General features: G+C 39.3%; 2 protein-coding genes and 1 pseudogene across 2 annotated transcripts; 1 reads left to right on the top strand and 2 right to left on the bottom strand.

The window, feature by feature from the left end:
• Positions 1–1680: 1680 nt before the first annotated feature.
• LOC139732127 (arylsulfatase-like) lies at positions 1681–14744 on the top strand. Its single transcript, XM_071643002.1, has 7 exons — positions 1681–1811; positions 2519–2658; positions 3146–3295; positions 4194–4306; positions 5211–5433; positions 6345–6509; positions 14044–14744. Exons 1-7 carry the CDS (start codon positions 1681–1683, stop codon positions 14691–14693), a joined length of 1572 nt encoding a protein of 523 aa, XP_071499103.1. The 3' UTR covers positions 14694–14744.
• LOC139731896 (integrase/recombinase xerD homolog) lies at positions 9702–10628 on the bottom strand. The gene has a single exon (XM_071642774.1). The coding sequence runs from the start codon at positions 10626–10628 to the stop codon at positions 9702–9704; it is 927 nt and encodes a 308-aa protein (XP_071498875.1).
• Positions 10706–13484, bottom strand: LOC139732050 (uncharacterized; annotated as a pseudogene).
• Positions 14745–20681: the final 5937 nt, after the last annotated feature.

The following is a 20681-nucleotide window of genomic DNA, read 5'->3' as shown; positions in this document are numbered from 1 at the left end:
GATTAATTGTTGTGAGCAACTGCAGTAATAATGCACGCACCGAACTCGCGAAAGACGTGCTTGCTAATATGTCAGTCCCATATATAGATTATTCTGTACTGAACTGTGGCTAGTGGGTTACCTTGTATAAAATTAATTTTTATTATAAAGTTGTTTTGTGGGGATGCCTATGCCTGATGCAGCCCGACCAGACGCCACGCTGTGCAAAGCACGGCGTGGAACAGCGAACAGTGTTGTATAGAGACAGTACTGCTGTGTTTAGTTATTCAACCTAGCCTACTAGACCTAGTCTAGACAGACCTAGACTAGAGACAGACTATATCCCAATATAAAATGCAATGTGGCGATGGTCAGTGGTATTGTGACTATTGATACGATGCATGGTATATTTGCTTTCACACAAAGTCAAAGTCAATGAAACTGCCTTTTTCTTTTTATTCTAAATGAATCTTTATCCATATTGGGATGTGCTGTGTCAAAAACCTCAGAAGAGTACACTTACACAAACTGTTATTGGTGAGACTGCTATAAGTAGTGAGAAATAATCTATAGAAAGGTGGGTACTTCTCAAGGCACAAAAGGGTAATTTAAATTTGGTTTGTATGGGTTGAAGCATTGTAAATCATTCCCTTGCCCTTGGACTTATTTAAACTAGAGAGCACTGATTTGAAGGCATCCAGTTCAAAGAATGGTGGGTTGACCTCATCTATCATGGTGTAGGCTGTTTTAGAGACCAAGTTATGTCCTTTTAATCAGTTCATCATTTAGGGGACAGTGTTTTGTCATCTGATAGTACAGGGCTGTACACTAGCCAATTTTTTCTGCTGGTCCAACCTATCTGTCAGACGAGGGCCCCATTTCATAAAAGATGTTAGGATGACAACTCTTGCTGGAATGGCAACTTCCCATAGAAACAGCCAATCAGGAAGCTAGATTCTTTTCGTTACTATGACAATTTCCATTCCAGCAAGAGTTGTTATCATTTCAACTTTTTATGAAATGGGGCCCAGAAGGTACCCAATTTTTCAGATTTTTGACTGTTCCATTCCTGAAAAAGTTACTGGGCCAACAGTGGCTTTTACTGGTCCTGGACTGTCAGACCAGTGCCAGTGTGCAGCGTTAGATGGTAGTATATCTACTATATGCACCGTTTTAGATTTCTACATCATGTGCACTTTGATACAATTTGTACAGCACATCATGTACAACCCCACACAGTGCATCTCATGACAGAAGTCATGGTGTTGCCAAATCACTTCACTTTGAGCAAACTTCAATAAACTTTGCATTTTGTTCAAATATGTTTCTTCGGTATTTATACCAAAAAAGGGATAATTACCAAATACAGGCATTTTCAAAACACGCAGATTGAATTGCCTACTTTTGTAATTTATGTGATATTAGCCCTCCCTTTTGGTGATAGGGTGCACTATATCTTTAGTAGTGTTTGCATGGTAGGCATATTGATTTTAACACATTTTATTGAGTAGAAAAGGATAATGAATTTCTGTGCATCTGGCCCTATACATTAGACTGTATGTTTGTGAACAAAAACCATCCTATTTTCTGTAGGTACCGATACACATGTGGCAATAGCTTTTCCCCCTGTTTAATAATTTCTTCTTCTTCTTTTTGTTTTGTTTTGTTTTGTTTTGTTTTTTGACAGTGTCATGAAGCAAGATGGCAGTGATGAGCAGTGGCATCATAGCAGTTGCATCTTTTGTTCTCCTACTTGGAAATTACTGCCTGGCTCTGACAAGAGACCCACATGACAGACCTAATGTCATCCTTTTCGTTGCAGATGACATGGGGTAAAATTTCTGCCTTCGTCTTTCTCTCTCTCTTGTACTTAGTCATCATGCTGAGTAAGAAGGGTTATAAAACTGAAGGAATCTTCAAAGTTTTCCCTTGTTTCTTAGTCAATGTGTGACATTCTGATATTTCAAGACACCTCTCTCGCTTTGAATAGACAAAAACTATCGTGCTGTAAATGTTCTCACAATGAAGTAGATTCATTTCGCTTACATTCGTAGTGAAAGAACAAACTACAGTACCAATGCAAAATACCAGTATGTTTATACCTTTATTGTATGTTTTCTTTTGTTTTGTTTTGTTTTGTTTTGTTATGTTATGTTTTGTTTTTCTTTCTTTTCTTTGCAAAATTGAACTTACACTGTATGTTTACTAATGTATGCAAATATGTGCTTCTTGTCTATTATGCTGCTCATGTTGTCAAGTTTTATCATGTGCAACAAAGTGTACATAAGAGGAGTTACACACTTACACAATTGCCCCCCAAAGGAGTAATTGACCCGTAGAACAGAAGGCTATTAATCTGTTTAAATCATAAGTATAAAGAACAGCCAATGTAATCAACGTTCAAACCATTTCACAATGTGCATTATTGCACACATGCTGTTGACAAAAGAAGTGTGTTATGGCTTAGGACATCTTGCTTTGATTTTGAGGTGATCTGCTCTGTCATTGTAACAGATGTAATTGTCAACTGTCTTTTTAGATATGGTGATCTAGCTTTATACGGTCACCCAAGCCAAGAGCATGGCCCCATTGACCAGATGGCCAGTGAGGGAATGAAATTTAGCCGATGGTATAGCCCAGATGTCCTGTGCAGTCCAAGCAGGGGAGCCATGTTAACAGGTGCTTTACTTTGTATAAATTTGTTTCAATGTAATATTTCCATTTTTGTGTAGATGTATAAGGTGCTTCAAAGTTTTGATGTCTGTCTGATTACCACGTGGCAACAAGCATGCCAGTAAACCTGATACAATATTTCATTTTTTCCAGGTAGGATGCAGGTTGCATTCTCTAGGCATTGCTGTATTACAAAGGCCCTGTACAATCCTATGAACTGTCAAATTTCCTTTAAAACTGTCAAAGTTTGTGTAGGAATTTTGTTTGAGTTTGGAATCCCCCTTTTCTCCATAATTATGAGATAAAAAAAAAAAAAGATAATGGCGAGATCACAGAGAGATCCGAATAAAGGGAGGCCAGATAAGAGAGGTGGGACTGTAGGGGTAAATCAAGTCGAGAAAAGACATATTTCAGTATGAAAGAGGAAACAATATAAAGGACCTTGGAGCTACACTTTATGTACTTATCCACTTTAGTCTGCATAAATCTGCAGGGCGGCTACCTGTCCGTGTCGGCCTTCATGGGCCAGTGAGAGTGTTTGAGATGACCAGCAGCCGTGGCCTGCCCAAGTCAGAAATTACCATAGCCGAGATGCTGAGGGATGTGGGATACAGCACTGGGATAGTGGGCAAGTGGCATCTTGGTAAGTATTGAAGGCAAACAGACAAATGACAATGGCTTTAACAGAGAGAAACACAAGTGAATTCCTGTGGCATTGCTGACTTTTCTATTTCAGGCAATTCAAGTTATTGATCAACAAATCTAAGAGGTGGCACAATTTTGTGAAGACATACTAAGTTATATGTCTTCTATACTTTCATTAAATCCTATCTGTTTCCTTGTTTATTGAAGGAGCTTAAATTCTGAGGTGATCCCCCAATAATTAGTCAATAGATTTGGAGTTAAAGTGTGGTGACCCTCCTCCCCTCTTTCTTCTGTGCTTGCTATTGTCTGAGGTGCATAATTTCACCATCATGAATATTCAGTGGTTGCATGCAGTACTCGGTGCAAGCTGGGTCCAGTGTGTCACTGGATTTTATCATATTTTATTCATATTTGAATTGGCATTGAGTAATTATTGGCAGTAGCCATAAAAGTGAGGGGAAGCAGAGAATGGGAGGTGATCAGATAATTGTGTGATGGATTTTGATTTGGTGGGAAGAAAGTTGTGAAATAGAGAAGAAGAGTGAGGAGGTTGTGACTGATCAAGAAGGTAAACTGTAATGATCTGCTTGATATTTAAAGACAATGTGGAGTAGGAGTATTTTATTTTTACGTAATATATATATATTTTTTCCCCCCGGATTGATGCGCTTAGAAACATCAGTATTAAGCGCTATATAAATGTTATTCATTATCATTATCATTATCATTAGGCCATAGAAATAACACATCTGGGATTTGGATCAGTGTAGAAAACTAAAGGCAAGGAAATATCAGTCGAAATCACCAGTAGGGGGAAAAATGGAATTACTCAAGCAAAGTATGTCACAAATTGCAATTTCATGAAGATTTTGGTGTCAACCCTTGGTATGTAACAGGAATAAACGAATTCAAATGCGATGATGGCAACCATCTACCTCACCACCACGGCTTTGACTTCGTGGGTCACCTCATGCCCTTCACCAATCACTGGACATGTGATGAGACCAAGGTGAACAAATTTCATCTGTGATAAGAAGAAAAGAAAAGATAGATATCTTATGAGGTAATTTTGAAACATGTGATATGTCCAGCCTCTTAAGAATTTGTAGTCTCTGACTCGCACCTGCACACACTTTTCACCACCCCATGTCCATCTTAAAGCTCCTTGACACAAACATCAAGTTGAAAGCATGTGTGATATCCCCATCATAAATGACAAAGAGGGAGAAATGCACAGTTGAGATAAGGCATCCTTGTCCATGGGTATGAATGCAGGTTTTGAAACTTAACTAGAAGTTGTGAGACTTGATACATCATGCCACGCACTCTTATTGTGATGCCGCAGTGCTTTTGATGAATATGCTACAAAGCATCACAACCAAGCATTAAAAAAACCTTGCCAAAACTAATTTTGGTTATGTTCTTTTTTTAAAGTCGGTTTGCAGATAGCTCATGTGCACAGGGGAACAAATAACCTTACTTCTTTTTTTTTCATTTGGTTGGACACTTCACTTGTTTGCAATGCGACATAATGTTAAGGCTTGTCCAACGTAACAATTTATTAATTCATCAGTCATGTTCAAACAAAGGCTGAACTTGTGTCGACCAGTTGACCAGGATAGACCATCAATTAATACTTTTGAAAGCACCCATTTCATTATTTTGTACCGGTACTGAGTGTATTAGCAGTCTTTTTCAGTTGGTACTGCCAAATTCTACTTTTGCTGTCAGGTGGATGTGCTTGCAAGTACCATTTATAAGGATTACCTGAATAAACATTACATCACATATGCAGTGAATTTAGATACCAAGATGCCCTGTTAGTTCAAATGACCTTTTTCTGCTCATGTGCATAGTGGAACCCCAAACTGGCTAATTCTATGTTTGTCTCCCCCCCCCCCCCCCCCCCACAGCTATACATGTCGGCACCGGACAGATACTACTGCCTGCTCTACTACAATGACTCCATCGTCCAGCAGCCGGTCAGGCACCACGACCTGACCAGGAGACTGGTGGACGATGCCAAGGCCTTCATCCACAACCATCGGGAAGAGCCCTTCTTCTTCTACTTCTCCTTCCCGCAGCTCCACACCGACATGTTCAGCAGCCCCTGGTTTAGCGGGACATCCAAAAGAGGTCAGGATGTCAGAAGGTCAATGCCATTGGCCCTATATAGCATTAGACATGTATAGAGAGCTATTCAAGTTGCAATTTTTTTTTTCCCCCAAGTATGATGTATATTGCGTAGATCGGAAATGGAAGCCGTACAGTTGGAAAAGAGCTTCTTTATTTTTATCATCACCACTTTCAGGAGTGTATTCATACCTTTCCAGGGTTTCAAAATGTGTGATATTGTCATTGTTTTTTGTGTGTATGTGTGTATGAATTTACTTTTTTTTCTGTTAAAAATGAATATTGCTTTGTAATCTAAAACAAAGTGAAGGAAAAAAAGTTGGATCTTAATTCTGTAAAGGGCTTGGTTAGAGAGCATGGAACACCTTGATGTTTACCCCTGTGAAAATTTTGATTTTAGCACAATTATCAGAGAGAATATGTAATTGCCTGCATTCAAGAGTGCAATATCTCCAGAATATTCTTTCTACCCATCCCAAAACTTGCAGAATTGCTAAGGAAGTCTCACTCTGAAACAAACAAAAAGGAAAAAGTTATGTAGGCATACAGGATACAAGAATGGTGTGATTGTGTCTATGGTAAAATTACAATAACCATTAATTTTATGTGCTAATATTATGTTTTCTCTCCACTTCCATTTGTGATGCTCAGAAGTTATGCATCAATGAAATGTGTTGTTACAGCATATACTATCTGACGTGAATTGATAAGAAGTTTATTCATCTGGTTGATTTACAAACTTTTGGTAGTCCCGTCCAGGTCCATGGTCAGGCAGTGTTTTCCTTCAGAGGTCTGTGTATATAAATATGCAGAAATAGCATAGTAAAACAAAGCAGAGATGGAAAAAAAAAAAAGATATATCATGATTATAGAATTAGTTCATGTTTGTAGTCACCACATTCTTCCATTTTAAGGTCGCTATGGTGACTCATTGAACGAAATGGCCTGGGCAGTCGGGGAAACCCTTGCAACAGTCAGGGAGGCTGGTTTAGACAACAACACACTGGCTATCTTCCTATCTGACCATGGTCCACATGTTGAGATGTGTAGAGAAGGAGGGTCACCAGGTATTCTCAAAGGTAAGGAAGCAATGGCAGTGAAATGCAGTACGGGTGACTGTCATTATGACAAAGTCTTTGGGACCAGCAGTTTTCATTTGTTATGTCAACAGTTCATTATAGCCTAACAATAAAGTATACAAGTATATGTAAGGCAATAATTTTAGGACCTGAAATTTAGTTGTTGTAATGAGAATTTCATTATAACACTGTACATTAAACTGGAGTGCATTGAAATCACACCATTTAAAGTATACTGACATTATATATATATATGTTTTTTTTTTATGCCTCCGCCATGAAGTGGTGCTGGAGGCATTATGTTTTTGGGTTGTCCATCCGTCCGTCCTTCTGTCCGTCTGTAATGAATTTTGTGGACAGCGTAACTAAAAAACCTTTTGAGGTATCCTAATGAAACTTGGCATGTATGTGTATTAGGGAGTGAAGTTGTGCCTATCAACTTTTGGGTGCACATGCCCAAGGTCAAAGGTCAAATGGTAATGGTCAAATACCTGAAATTTCACTATTTCCACCATATCTATGCAATGCCTGAAGATATTTTCTTGAAACTTAGTGTATACATGTATTACCCAATTAAGATTCTCTGGTGAAAGTTTGGGGTCATGAGGTCAAAGGTCAAAAGGTCAAGTAAAATGTTAAAATTTCACTTTTTTCTCCGTATCTTGATAATTGTTCAAGGTATCTTCATGGAACATAGTATATATGCATGTACTGACTGGCAGTGATTATCTAGGGAATTTGGGGTTCATGGGTTCAAAGGTCAGGGGCCAAAGGTCAAGGGCAATACATGTACTTGAAAATTTTACTATTTCCCTTATATTTATGCAATGCCAGCAGGATTATTATTATTATTTCTTTTAACTTGATGTATGCATGTATAACCCAATAAAGATTCTCTTAGATTTTTTTTTTTTGCCGAGAAGGTCAAAGGTCAAAAGGTCAAAGATCAAGTGAAAGTGCAGAAATCACTTCTTTCTCCATATCTCAGAAGTGGCTCAAGTTATCTTGAAACTTAGTACATATTTATGTATGTTCTGCCTGACACTGATTCTCTTATAAATCTTAGGGTCAAAGGCCAGATGAGAATGATAACAATTTACTTTTCAATACAGAAATTGCACTTTTTCTCCATACCTTGAAAATTACTCAGTGCATAAACTTATGAATGGGTCAAAGTCAAGTTAAAGTCCTTAAATCTCCAAATACATATTCTCCTACTCATCCAATTAAACTTAGGTCAAGGAAGGTGAACATTTAACACATTTGTGACAAACATTGTCATGTTAATATTTTGCCAATTTTGTGAAAATGTAATCACACATTGTCCACATGTACTATAGACCTATTAGGAGAATCATGCATTATGGCGGAGGCATACCAGTCGCCATAGCGACATTTCTAGTTAATTTCTAAAGAGCCCTTCTTGTTCAGCATTGTGGGTAGGTAGAAGGTTACATGATGATCTATCGTGCCCTAACAATCATATGTTCATCACTCTATCGTTCAAAACACTGCCCACCCATCATCCACTTATTTTAACAGCCTTCACCCTGCTAGGTCACATAATGACACCACAAGATATACTCAATCCAATATTTTGGGATATAGCTTGCGGAGCTACTAGCACGAAGAACTGGCCTTTATTAAGAGATATCTTTTATTGTTAAGAGCAACATAATGAAATTAATTGCATATGTATAATATGTCTTGACATACTTCATATGCATATCGATCTTCTGACACGGATCCCGATTTCTTTAGAAATAGATATAACAAGATATAACAGGACTAATTAGCGAAATAGCCCGGGGTGAAAAACCAGAGATAAAACTTAATAAGCGCAAAACTCTGGAAAAACCCTATGGCTATGGCTGAGACCACAGTCGTAAGCATAAACATCAATTTGGTATGTTTCTAATGAATTTATAAATTCGAACGTGCTAGCAATGGAGTGCAAGGCTAGAATGCCTCTTCTTCCTCACCGCTCCCTACACAGGCATCTATCCTCTTTCATATTCAAATTTCCCTCCACTCGCATGACGGATACAATGCATTGCGTCATGCATGCCTGAAAACAATTAAAGGACAAGTTCACCTTCATAGACATAAGGATTGAGAGAATGCAACAATATTAGTAGAACACATCAGTGAAAGTTTGAGGAAAATTGGACAATCGATGCAAAAGTTATGAATTTTTAAAATTTTTGTGTTGGAACCGCTGGATGAGGAGACTACTACAGCTTGTGAGTCATATGCGTACAACAATATAAAGAAAATGTAAAAGAAAATTCAACATATCTTCTTTTTTTTTCGCATAATAAAAGAGCACTTGACTTGCCTTTTTCTAAAGGCAAGGGGAATAATATTACCAATAACATTTGTCGGTAACGAGTCAGGGGTATGTGTACTTTTTTCAAAAGATGGAATTTTGTGAAATTCTCTTTATATTTTCCTTATATTGTTGTACGCATGTGACATCTAAGTTATTCATACACTGCAGTAGTCTTCTCATCCATCGGTTACTGCACAAAAACTTCAAAAATTCATAACTTTTGAACGGATTGTCTGATTTTCCTCAAACTTTCAATGATGTGTTCTACTAATATTGCTACATTCTCTCAATCCTTATGTTTATGAAGGTGAACTTGTCCTTTAAGTGTTCACACTTATGCCGTCTAAACAATATTTGCCAGCTATACTGCGTAACGCAGGCAAATTCATGTTCATCACTCTATCGTTCAAAACACTGCCCACCCATCATCAACTCATTTTAACAGCCTTCACCTTACTAGGTCACATAATGACACCACAAAATATACTCAATCCAATATTTTGGGATATAGCCTGCCGAGCTACTAGAATGACTACCACAAAGAAGGGCATTTTCCGGGTCATAATTTTCCAAAATGCCAAGATCCGATGCTATGAAACATGATCATTCCTCAAACAATTTCTAGTAATGTTTCATAAAACGTATCAAAAACGTATCAAGGGCGACAAAAATCGTATGAAAGTTCACATTATGTCTCCAATAAACAATCTTAATGCCCCCAGTTTTCAAATGAGCCAGAATATAAATATTTTACTTGTATTTTCTGAACAAGGTGAGAAATTTAAATCTCCTGCATAACTGTATGTTTATATCTCAATTACATAATGACCTATGCTCTGCCTCATACAACTACCGTTTATTTACAAATGTAACGCCTGAGTGACTGATAGTCTTTCTTCCAGACTATCCTCTATATAGCCGTCTTTGGCCCTGTCTCCTTTCCATCTACCGTGTCTTTTCCAAATTCTGTCCTTCACTTTGGCCCTGGCAGCAGCCGTGGCCCCACTGGCTCTCACTGAGTGAAGACCCAAATTCAAGCCTTCGCCGACCTCTTTCAGACGAGCTACAACCATCTCGCGTGTTCTTGTGTAACTCATGGACTTATTTTTATGTATCAAAAACACTTTGCCTTTATTGGCGTATGCAGGTTTGAACAGAAAATGACTCGACTTTGGGTCAATTTTTGCACACTCCATATAACGTTTCAAAATTCTCATGGGGCATGCATTTGTCAGACCTTTGCTGATGACTACTTCATCTCCCTTCCTGAATTGATCGGTCTTACTTTTCGAAACGTACACAGACATGTAATTATCATGAAAAGTAATATCGTTACACTTCAAGGAACGAGCTTCGTTGAACCTAGAAAATCCACTAAAACAAAGAACGATGAACGCTAAATCGCGAAGAATCAGAATGTCATGGGTGTCACTGTGATTGTCACAAAGGCGCACAAGTTGTTCATTTGACAAAATATCCTTCTTGGATACTTTTTTGTAATTCTTCCTTTTTGCTGCTTCGATCAAATTTAACACAAACCTATTGGTCGTAGGATCATCTAGACCCCTCATACTGTGGGCCCATTTGATGGCATACATGGCGCTTTGAACAACGCTAGGTGACTTTCCCTCGTCGATCAGACTCGTCAAGTACAGTGCAACGTGTATGGGCTCTGCAGGAATCGCTCTACTGCCCTCTGAGGTGATAAACGCTTCCCATTTACGAAAAGATGAGTAATACTTGTTTGAGGTGCCATCGCTCCTGGACTGCACTAAATGAGATGCCATGCTGCCGGCTAAATTTAGAAGATTCCTTGTCTGCGTTCCGGATGCCTTGATCTCATCTGTGATCGCAGCTGATAGTCCTAGACCTGTCGCGATGCGATAAACAAGATCAAAAACGTAATTTCAATGCGATGAAAGTAAAATCTGTTGTTCTCGAAGAACCAAAAATGCCATTGTTACCCTTTCCTTTCTTTACTTCCTTTGAGGAAAACATAAATGAATTCTCAATGAAAGATGCAAATTTGCCTCCTTTTGAAATTTTTGGCCAAAATGGAGCTGATTTCCACTGCGGCACAGCTAGGGTACCATTGGCACATTCTTGTACTGCCTTATCAATCACCCGGGCTGCCAGCCGCGGTGGCGGCACCCACCAATTAATATCGTCACTCCAGACCTGTTTAAATGCGTCTACCCCTTCTGAATTTGGACATCCCCATCTGGAATTAAACCTTCTACACTGTGAGTTATAATCACATGCAAATCTGTCTACTGTATGTGGCCCCCATCTGCAATCCAGGTATCCAAATACATTTGGACTTATATACCAATCGTCACTGTCTACAATTTTACTGAGGTTATCAGCTCGTGTATTCTGTTCTCTAGGAATCCAAACCGGAATTATGGTTAAACCAAACTTTTCACAAGTTTCATGAATTTCGAGGGCAATGCTCTGTAATTGCCGACTTCTACTTCCTTTCTGGACAGTTCTTGTGACATTTCTATTATCCGTAAACCAACGGATACTCTGCCCTTCCAGGCACAAACCAAACGATTTTAGTGCTCTGCTCAGAGCTTCAATTTCTCTCCACGAAGAGCTATACTCTTTTTCTTGTTCTTTCCAGAAACCAACCAATTCCAGATTGGGATCTTCACATACATAGGCGCCGTACCCAGTGGCCGACGCATCTGTAAACAAAGTAGCGTTACATGGTTTCACGAATGTCATAGGGATGCCATTCACCCGTTCTATGTTCTTATACCAAAACATAAACTCTGATACCGCCTCATCAGAAACCAGCACTGGGGCATTCCACGAAGCCCTGCTGTTAATGCACTTAAATATTTCTCTCGTTTTCAACTGAATTACCAACCCGACTGCGGGTTGAGTGGAAATGATTTGCCCAGCAACACTTGCTAGTTCGCGTACCAAAACCAGCCTGTTACCTATGTTCACTTTGGTCAAAATACTTTCGACTGACTTTTTCAATTTTTGTATCCTGCGGTCCGTTACATGAACTACTCCAGATCTAAAGTTCCAATCCAATCCTAGCCAGGTTGCGTTACTGCTAGGTTCCCACTCGCACTTTTCGTCGGCTAAAAGGAAATCCAATTCGTTCAATTCTGATTTGATTGACCCACTCATCTTTATCGCCTCTGTCTTATCACTGCATCCCGCAATCCCGTCGTCTAGAAACATAACAATCTTTTTCACTTGTGCTCTCCAGTAGGTAACTGGAACCCGTGTTATTTTTGTGAAAACATAACCCGCTGTGGAAATTCCAAATGGTAACACATTAAACACGATATACCTTGTTTAACCTTCAAAACACCACGAAAATCCTAAGTACTCTCTGTGTGGTTCAAAAATCTCTACGTGATGGTATGCAGATTTAAGATCAAATGTGAACACATGATCCCCTTCTTCGAACACATCCTTCGCCACTGATGTATCTTCATATTTAAACTTTTGCTTGAACAAATGTGGATTAATGTGTCTGCAGTCCAAGACAAGCCTACATTTGTCCTTATTCTCAGAAACTGTCAAAGGATTCACAACAGTGGGCCTTGATTTAACTTCTGTCACACAACCCTTCTCCAATAACCTTCCAATCTCCTCTTCCACAAACATGCCATGATTTAAGGCGGATCTATTATTACGAAGCTCTTTACTATCAGGCAATGTGTGCAAAGGCAATTTGTAGCCATTCTCAATAATATCCAAGATTTCCCTACTGGCCCCAAAATCGGCCCACTTATTCACATTTTGTTTCAATCTCACAACAGGGGACACATTGATCTTGTTGCCACTATTTTTGGGCAGTGACTTCAAATCAGTTGTACTATCTAATTGATCCCTTTCTATCGATTCTAACTTAGACTCTGTGTCATTCTCTTTATCTACGTAAATAAATTCTGATCCACTTATCTGGTCGGATTTGTTGCCTCTTGCTTGACAGTCAGCCTTCCAGTGACCGGGTTTACCGCAGGCGAAACAAAGCCCCGGCCTCTTGCGTTCATCTACTCCTCCGCGGCTGGTTGAAGCGTGAAATTCTTGGTCTTTGGCGCTAGTCTGAATCGGCCTCCATGGTGATCGGTTCATGGCGTATGGTTGGAATCGCCTTGGTTCCCACTGCTTTTTGACTTTTTTCGCTTTCCTCTCGGCTCTAGCCTCTGCTTTGAACATCCGCTTTTCGTCATCGGAATTGTCGGCTAAAGAGTTCTTCTCATACTCTGCTACCATCTTCCACCCCAAGGGTGAACTATCGGCCATTTTGATTAGCTTTTGCCGTTTGTCTATAATGTCAATACCTTCCGCGATTTTTGCTTTCGCGTCGCAACGGATGTTGTAATGTCGGTTTCTTCTTTCAGAATCTGTTCTGCTTCCCTCAACTTCCTCTGAACTTTGATGTTGATTTTGAATTGCTCCTCGTTGCCCTTGCGTTGAAATTTGTAGTTGTCAGTATGCATTTCTTCAATTTTGGCTACTTGCGCGTCACTGAGAGCTTTCTGGGATTCATTCAAAGATTGCTGAAAATTGCTCAGTCTGTTTGAAATTAAATTATCGAGGTCTGATAAAAGACGGTTTTGGCTCTGATTGACTTTAGAGTCAATCATGTCGGCTATCCTGGCTGCATCCATATTGGGAAATCACGTAAAACGAAGGTACATTGTGAGAGGCCTAAAATTCGAACGTGCTAGCAATGGAGTGCAAGGCTAGAATGCCTCTTCTTCCTCACCGCTCCCTACACAGGCATCTATCCTCTTTCATATTCAAATTTCCCTCCACTCGCATGATGGATACAATGCATTCCGTCATGCATGCCTGAAAACAATTAAGTGTTCACACTTATGCCGTCTAAACAATATTTGCCAGCTATACTGCGTAATGCAGGCAAATACATTTCCCAACAAGCTGCATGCGAGTCACTCTTGCACATAAGATCAATGAATTCTGCTATGGTGCGATTTGGCAATAATTGATTATAAACCATTGCATAGCAAACATGATTAGATATGTTCTCACATAGCAATAGGGCCTGCTGTCACCGTACACACTTTTGTCATCACCCAAGTAGAATTGTGTTGTCACAGCCCTATTTCACACACTTCTTATACATATGTACCTATTTCAGAGCAAAAAATGAACAGTTTCTGCAGGCATATGGAAACTATGTTTTACCTTTGATTATCTCTCCAGGAGGCAAGATAACAACCTGGGAGGGTGGTGTGCGTGTGCCAGCCATTGCCAGATGGCCAGGCACCATACCTCCAGGCGTCCACTCTGGTACCTTGATGAGCAGCATGGACCTCTATGCCACGCTGGCAGAGCTTGCCGGTGGGAAGGTCCCGGACGATCGCATCATGGACTCGCAGAGCGCGTTGTCCGTATTGACCAATGGGTCTGACTCGCCGCGGTCAGTCCTCTTCCACTACTGCAACGACAGGCTCATGGCAGTCACCCTGGGGGATTTCAAGGCCCACTTTTTCACCAAGCCAATGCCGACGCCGCAGGGCTTTGCAGACGTTTGCCTGGAGGAGTGGACTCCCAAGGGTGGACACCACCACACAGGCTTGAGCTGCGACCCTCCCTTTTCCAAGGCCCATGATCCTCCCCTGTTGTACAACATCGGAGTCGACCCAGCAGAACTCGCTCCCCTTCCAGCACGCAAGTATGCCAAGATGCTGGAAGAGATCGCCAAGATCGTAGCAGAGCATCAGAGGAGCCTGGTGAAAGGGGAGCCCCAGTTTGTGAGAGACTTGAGCAAGACCCTCACGCCTTGTTGCAACCCTCCGTACTGCATGTGTAATTACGAGAGAAATAGTTATCTCCATGAATTGGGCCTATAGCCAGTACCATTTGTGTGTGTGTGTGTGTGTGTGTGTGTGTGTGTGTGTGTGTGTGTGTGTTGTTCATGAACCATGCACCCTGTGATCATTTTGATATATGTCTGAAATATAAACAGGTTTTGGAAGTCATGGAAATGAGGAACAGATCTGCACAGGATAACATTGTGACAAAGTCCTAAATTTACTGCTGAATTCCTTGGAATGCAGGTTTTAGTTATTCATTATACTGAGCTTTCCGAGCAAATAACAGTCTATTAGGGACTTTGTTTTGTTTTGTTAATTCTATTTTTTTGTGGTTATGGGACACTTATATAATCATTTTCTGGCTAAACTTGATCAGATGTACTGGTAACAGTAACAACAAACAAGCTACAGGTACAACCTGATTGGTGCTATGCAGTATTGCATTTTCCATTGTCAAAAGAGTGGAGTGAGTTTTTAACTTTTTCAATGTACAAGAGAGGGAGCCAGTATGTAGATAGTGATCGGTCATGAGTGCAGTGGTACAATGATTCGTATGGGGTGAGAGATGAGGCACTGTGTTCAAGAGGTGAAGCCGAGTTGATTAGAGCATCTCATATCTCTCAGAGAGCAAAATCTTGTTTTATATATATATTTGTGTTTTACAACACGCAAGACGTCAAGGCATGTGGTCCAGGCGGATTTCTACCTCTACCAAGGGAGGAGGAGAAGGAGGTTCTGTTTTCATCAGTGTAGCATTGTTTGTTTGTTTGTCTGTGTGCAAAGTAACTCAAAAAAGTTATGAACACTTTTAGATGACACTTACAGGAAAGGTTGTGAATGACACAAGAAACAGATGATTAAATTTTGGTAGTGATCCTGGAATTTTTAGAGATTTTATGAAGGATTTTTGATATTTTGGCAGGTAGGTCAATGAACTTGGGAGTTCAAGCTACGCATTTTTTGAGGTTTGCATACGCGTGCTGAAGTGCGAGTTCTAGTTTCTGCTAGGGCAAGTTGCCGCACACCTGGAAGTTGATGACACAACAAAATGCTTCTGTATTGGAAAATCGGGAGATTTCCAGCATGCGTACATATGGGTGGAAATCACTGATCTGTATGGAAGAACAAATCAGTAGTGGAGATGAGCTGCTTGGCAGAGGTCTGATCTGCACTCTCAGAGTGCTTCTCTAATTAAATATGCTACAGAATGGCAGCCAAGTTTTAGGAAAGGCAAAAGGTTGTACACTCCTGTACACTAAGCGAGCTATTGCAATTTTTGACAGTAAATGAATGACTGAGTGCGCATGAAAAAGTATAGTTGTTGAGACCTCAAAGGTGTGCATTGGTGCCAAACTGTGAGTTTATTAATTGTGAGCCCATCCTGTGAATGAATTTAAAAGGGTGACATCATCGTGCAATATCCAAAATTGATTGACAAAAATTGCACCCTCGATAATGTCAGCACGCAATGATACTTTGACTGCATGTCATGTGATGAGCAGTTGCCGATTGGATAGCAGAAGTTTGTAGATGTTATGTAATTATCTTTATCACACTGAGTATCGGAGAAGTTCCTTCGCACAAAACACCTACGAGCTGAGATAGATGTAGAGTGAGTGCTCTCTAATGAATCGTGATATTCACTTTTTAAATGGATGTATATGGCATGCCACAGGATTGTGCAGAATGCGAAAGAGCCTAAGAATGGGACATGTAAAATTTAGGAGAATTGGAAAATATGAATGACTCAGTATTACAGCAGAAGTAAAGAAGCCATGGTTGGCATTCACCCTCAGAAGTCACTACCTCATCTTAAACTGCCATTACAGGTACTATGGGAAAATTAGGCCCAACAGGTAGGAAGAATGGTATGCTCCCTCTACTCCCTGAATTTTTAATGGATTTTTGAAGGATTTTTTATCTTTTGGCAGGTTCAATGAACTTGGGAGTTCAAGCTGCGTGTATTTGAGGTTTCCATATGCGCACTATAAAGCGCATGCTCTGCTCAGGGAAGGCACTTCGTAGCTGGAAGTTGATGACGTAAGCAAAAGGCTTTCTACATTGGGCGAAATAAATTGGGTGATTTTCAGCATGCGTGTATAATGGGTGGAAGTGAGCTACTTGGCAGAGGTCTGCGCCCGAGTGCTTTTCTAGTTGATATTGAGTTAGTCTGTGGAATTATGGAAACTGTTATCCTAAATGATAGGTGGTTATCAGTAATATTGAATGAGTCTATAGAATTTTGGGAATTCTGTAACCCTAAATAATCATTGTAAAGCAATATTGAGTGAATCTATGGAATTATGGAAATCCTCTGATCCCAAATAATTACTGGTTATAAATATTGATTGAGTCTATTGAATTGTGGAAATCTCAGTACTACATAGTAGTTTTTCTATTTTTTTGCATTGTTCAAAATCTTGTTCATATGTAGTAAATTACCGGTATCTAATCTGTGGAAGAGAGCAGAAAATATGGGAACCCAGAACAGTTTTGATCGTATAAAAATGATTTAATTTTTGAAGTGAAAGTACTTGCACCTTCTTTGTGTACTTGTATAATGATGCATAATGCTGTATAATGATGTATAATGATGTGCACATGATTAAAGTATTGGTGCAGTGCTTCCAATACAGGTAACAGTGCAAGGTGTGCAGCATTGGAGTAGTACACTTGACTATAGGGTATGGTTTTTGCAAGTATTGGAAATAATCTATTTTAGTTACAAGGTTATGATTTGAAAAAAAAAATGGTCCACTAGGCAACTTTGTACTCTTGAATAGGCTTGCCCGCTCGATTATGTTGTCTTTTCTGTGATTGTAAAGGAAGAGCTAAGCTTCAGAATGCTGCTTTTTTATTTTTTGTTGCATTTTGTCTGTCAAATTCAAATCAGTTCAAGGACGTCTATTTTCTTTAATATATAGAACATGGAGAGAAAAAAAAAAATATGTAGCTTGAGGAGGCATACCGGTATGAACAATTCTGTGTATCACTATACTTGCCAAATGACTTCACATGGTATTCTGTATATGTTTGGGATACTGTAAAAGTTACAACAAAAAAATCATCATGTGGAGATTTTTGCACATTTCCCATGACCAGAAATTAGTGCCAATATATGACACACAAATGTTTTTTGTTGTTGTTGTTTCGTTTTGTTTGTTTGATATATGTGACATTTTATGTTTTGATTCCACAGAATTAGAAACACATGAAATTCATCTTACCAGGCCAAACGTGAAAAATTTCCACTTTTACAGTATATTGCAACTTGTGTGCATATGTATGTGTGTCATATTTCCATGTTTTACTACCAATGAATGGACGAGATGATGAAAAATAAAAATGTTTAAAAAATACCTTTGTGCATCTCATTTTGTTGGTTTCGCTCTTTTTGCAGATTTCCGTTAATATGCAATTCCACTTCATATGAAGGTAGCTGTAAAGGACAATTATTGTGGACCAGAAATAACTTGATTCTCAAAAAAAAAAAAAAAAAGACAAACCACTTAATACAAGCACGGCAATGAAAATAGCACTTACCAGGTACACAGATTATGCAAGAAATGCTGAGCACGCTCCATTAGACACTTGTGACAAACACATGATAGCTAGATAACACACAATAATCACACACCTGTACTACCTGATATATTAAATGCACAATGCCTGTTCAGTGTACATAATAACATATGGCCAGGGCTAGAGGTCAGGAGCAGTGCCTGTAGAATATACTATGCTTTGGAGATGCATCTGTGGTAGTGTGTGTATGTATGAAGTTAGGATTTTTTTTTAACCCTTGTCTTTGGCATCTCTCTCACGCCTATCACCATAGTTATCTAACAATAATAATACCCTACTGCTGGTACATACTACAGACTTTTCATACCTGAAAATTAGAAACTGAACAATTTCACACTTGTGGTACACAGAAAGAAAATTACGGTAACGAGTGTCGGATACTCACAAAAAGTGTATCGCTCTATACTTAGAGCACACTTTCCATCGCTTCAGAAAGATAAGGGCATTGATGCCATAGGGTTAGTGAAACCGTAATGCCCTTATCTTTCTCAACAGACGATTTTACTTGCAGTCCAATCTTGCTTAATGGCCATGTCGGGACTGGTGACCATCCTGATAAGTGATATAACTATATAAACGAGATACACTCCAGCACAACTAGTCTTAAAGGCAAGTTTTGATACATGTGGTATTGTCAATTCACTATTCACTACAATGATGTGCATAATATTTGCACATGTCAGAATTCATATACTATGACAATAAAATCGTCGGCTGAGAATAAGTAAGGGTGTTAAGTTGTCATGAAAGCCATAGTATTCGAGGCACCTGAATGCCCTTCTCATTCACAGCCGATGAAATCAAATACTGCACGAGTGGAATTACACCTTCTTCTAGGTCTTATGTCCCTTTAAGTGAGCAATATTTTGGTTGGTGTAAATGTACATCATCTCAGTGATCAAAATTTAAGTCCCATTTTTTTTTTAGTTCCTTTTATTTGTAAGAGAACAAAAGTTGTTTTCCACTTTCAATAAAATTTCAAACTAAAAACACGAAGACAGTCGTGTGCGAGTCCATGACCAGATAGTAAAAAGATCAGGAAAAAAGATGACGGGACAAACAAAGTTGGCCTGTATACATAGTTTGTTCTCCTCTTCCTGTATAGCACTTGTCATCGAGTCTTCCAGGATATGTGTCTCCATATAAATAATTACTGGTGTAGATGTAGATATCTACTTTCACTTTCACTTTCCAATAAGGCACTTTGCATTGCACACCTTATGTAGAAGAAACAGAAACCAAAGTTTGCCTTTGAAACCAGGAAAAGTATTTGTACCTACGTCATGAGCTGAATGAGGTAAATAGACATATAAATGTTTGTTGTGTGGGGACAGGTATAATACACACTTTGCAATACGGAAAAGAAAATTGACTGGGCATTGTCAGAGTTGTGTCTCCTCATAATCGAAACCTAAACATATAACAGCAATTAATGAGCAAATGATCCTGTTTGTTTTCCAGTTTTTGTTTTGATCCTGAAATATGATTCTTCCTCATTTTTTTTTCTCTGAGAAAACATTCCTCACACAAAGGCTAACCTAATACACTGTATCATTCAAGTTAAGCATGTAGATGCACTTCTTGTCATTAAAAAACCCCCAAAAAACATGCAGCCATATTGTGCGTTTTGTATGATTGTATGCATGTACCATCTATGTGCAGCTGTGTTAGATGTATTCATCACTTGAATATTTTAGTTGTGTCATATGTACGCTGTGCTGCTAATGTTGTTTAACACCATTGAAGTCAACCTGCATTTGCTTTCAAGAAAGGAATCAACACATAATTGATTTATATTCCACATACTAAGAATCTTGTTATAGGATTGGTTAAAAGCTGATCACGTGATAAAGCGTAGTTTCGCCCATCACATCACCTGAGAAGAAAAGTTTGTTACACTCTATGTTGATAGTCCCTTTTGTTTCGCTGATCTCTTCAGTCCATACAGTCCTAACGTGAGATGAGTATGGGTGAAATAAAAGTGCGTTGCACTGTGGACTATCACTTAACTAGGTCACTTGATAGTCCACAGTGCAATGCACTTTTATTTCGGTGCGCGGAGCAAATTCATTGTTTTTTGTCATCTACGCGCATACGTCTACGTAGCCTAAGCCCTAAGGATACCTAAAGACAGCTAAAACAGTTTCTGATGTGGAATAAAATGGGAATATCTATGACCCTGGATGTGGAATATAAAACAAATAATCGCTTTTAGTTCAGGCAATGAGACAAACTGTCACTTCCTCAGCGATCTGAATGTGTACGCTATCTTTCCTCAGCTGCACTTAGGAAAGATAGCTACATCCAGATCACCCCGGAAGTGATAGTTTGTCCCATCACCTTCACCAACGTTGATTATTTGCTTACTATCCATTCATCTATCTATCAATCTACCTTCCTATCTATGTATCTTTTTATGCACCCTGCCTCTTGCAGTAACTG

Source organism: Diadema antillarum, unplaced genomic scaffold (assembly GCF_040938485.1).
Source record: "Diadema antillarum isolate AM-2024a unplaced genomic scaffold, OU_Dant_1.0 scf00000023, whole genome shotgun sequence".
Lineage (NCBI taxonomy): Eukaryota > Metazoa > Echinodermata > Echinoidea > Diadematoida > Diadematidae > Diadema > Diadema antillarum.
The sequence above is the reverse complement of the archived record's forward strand: the minus strand, read 5'-3'. Positions and strand labels throughout refer to the sequence as shown.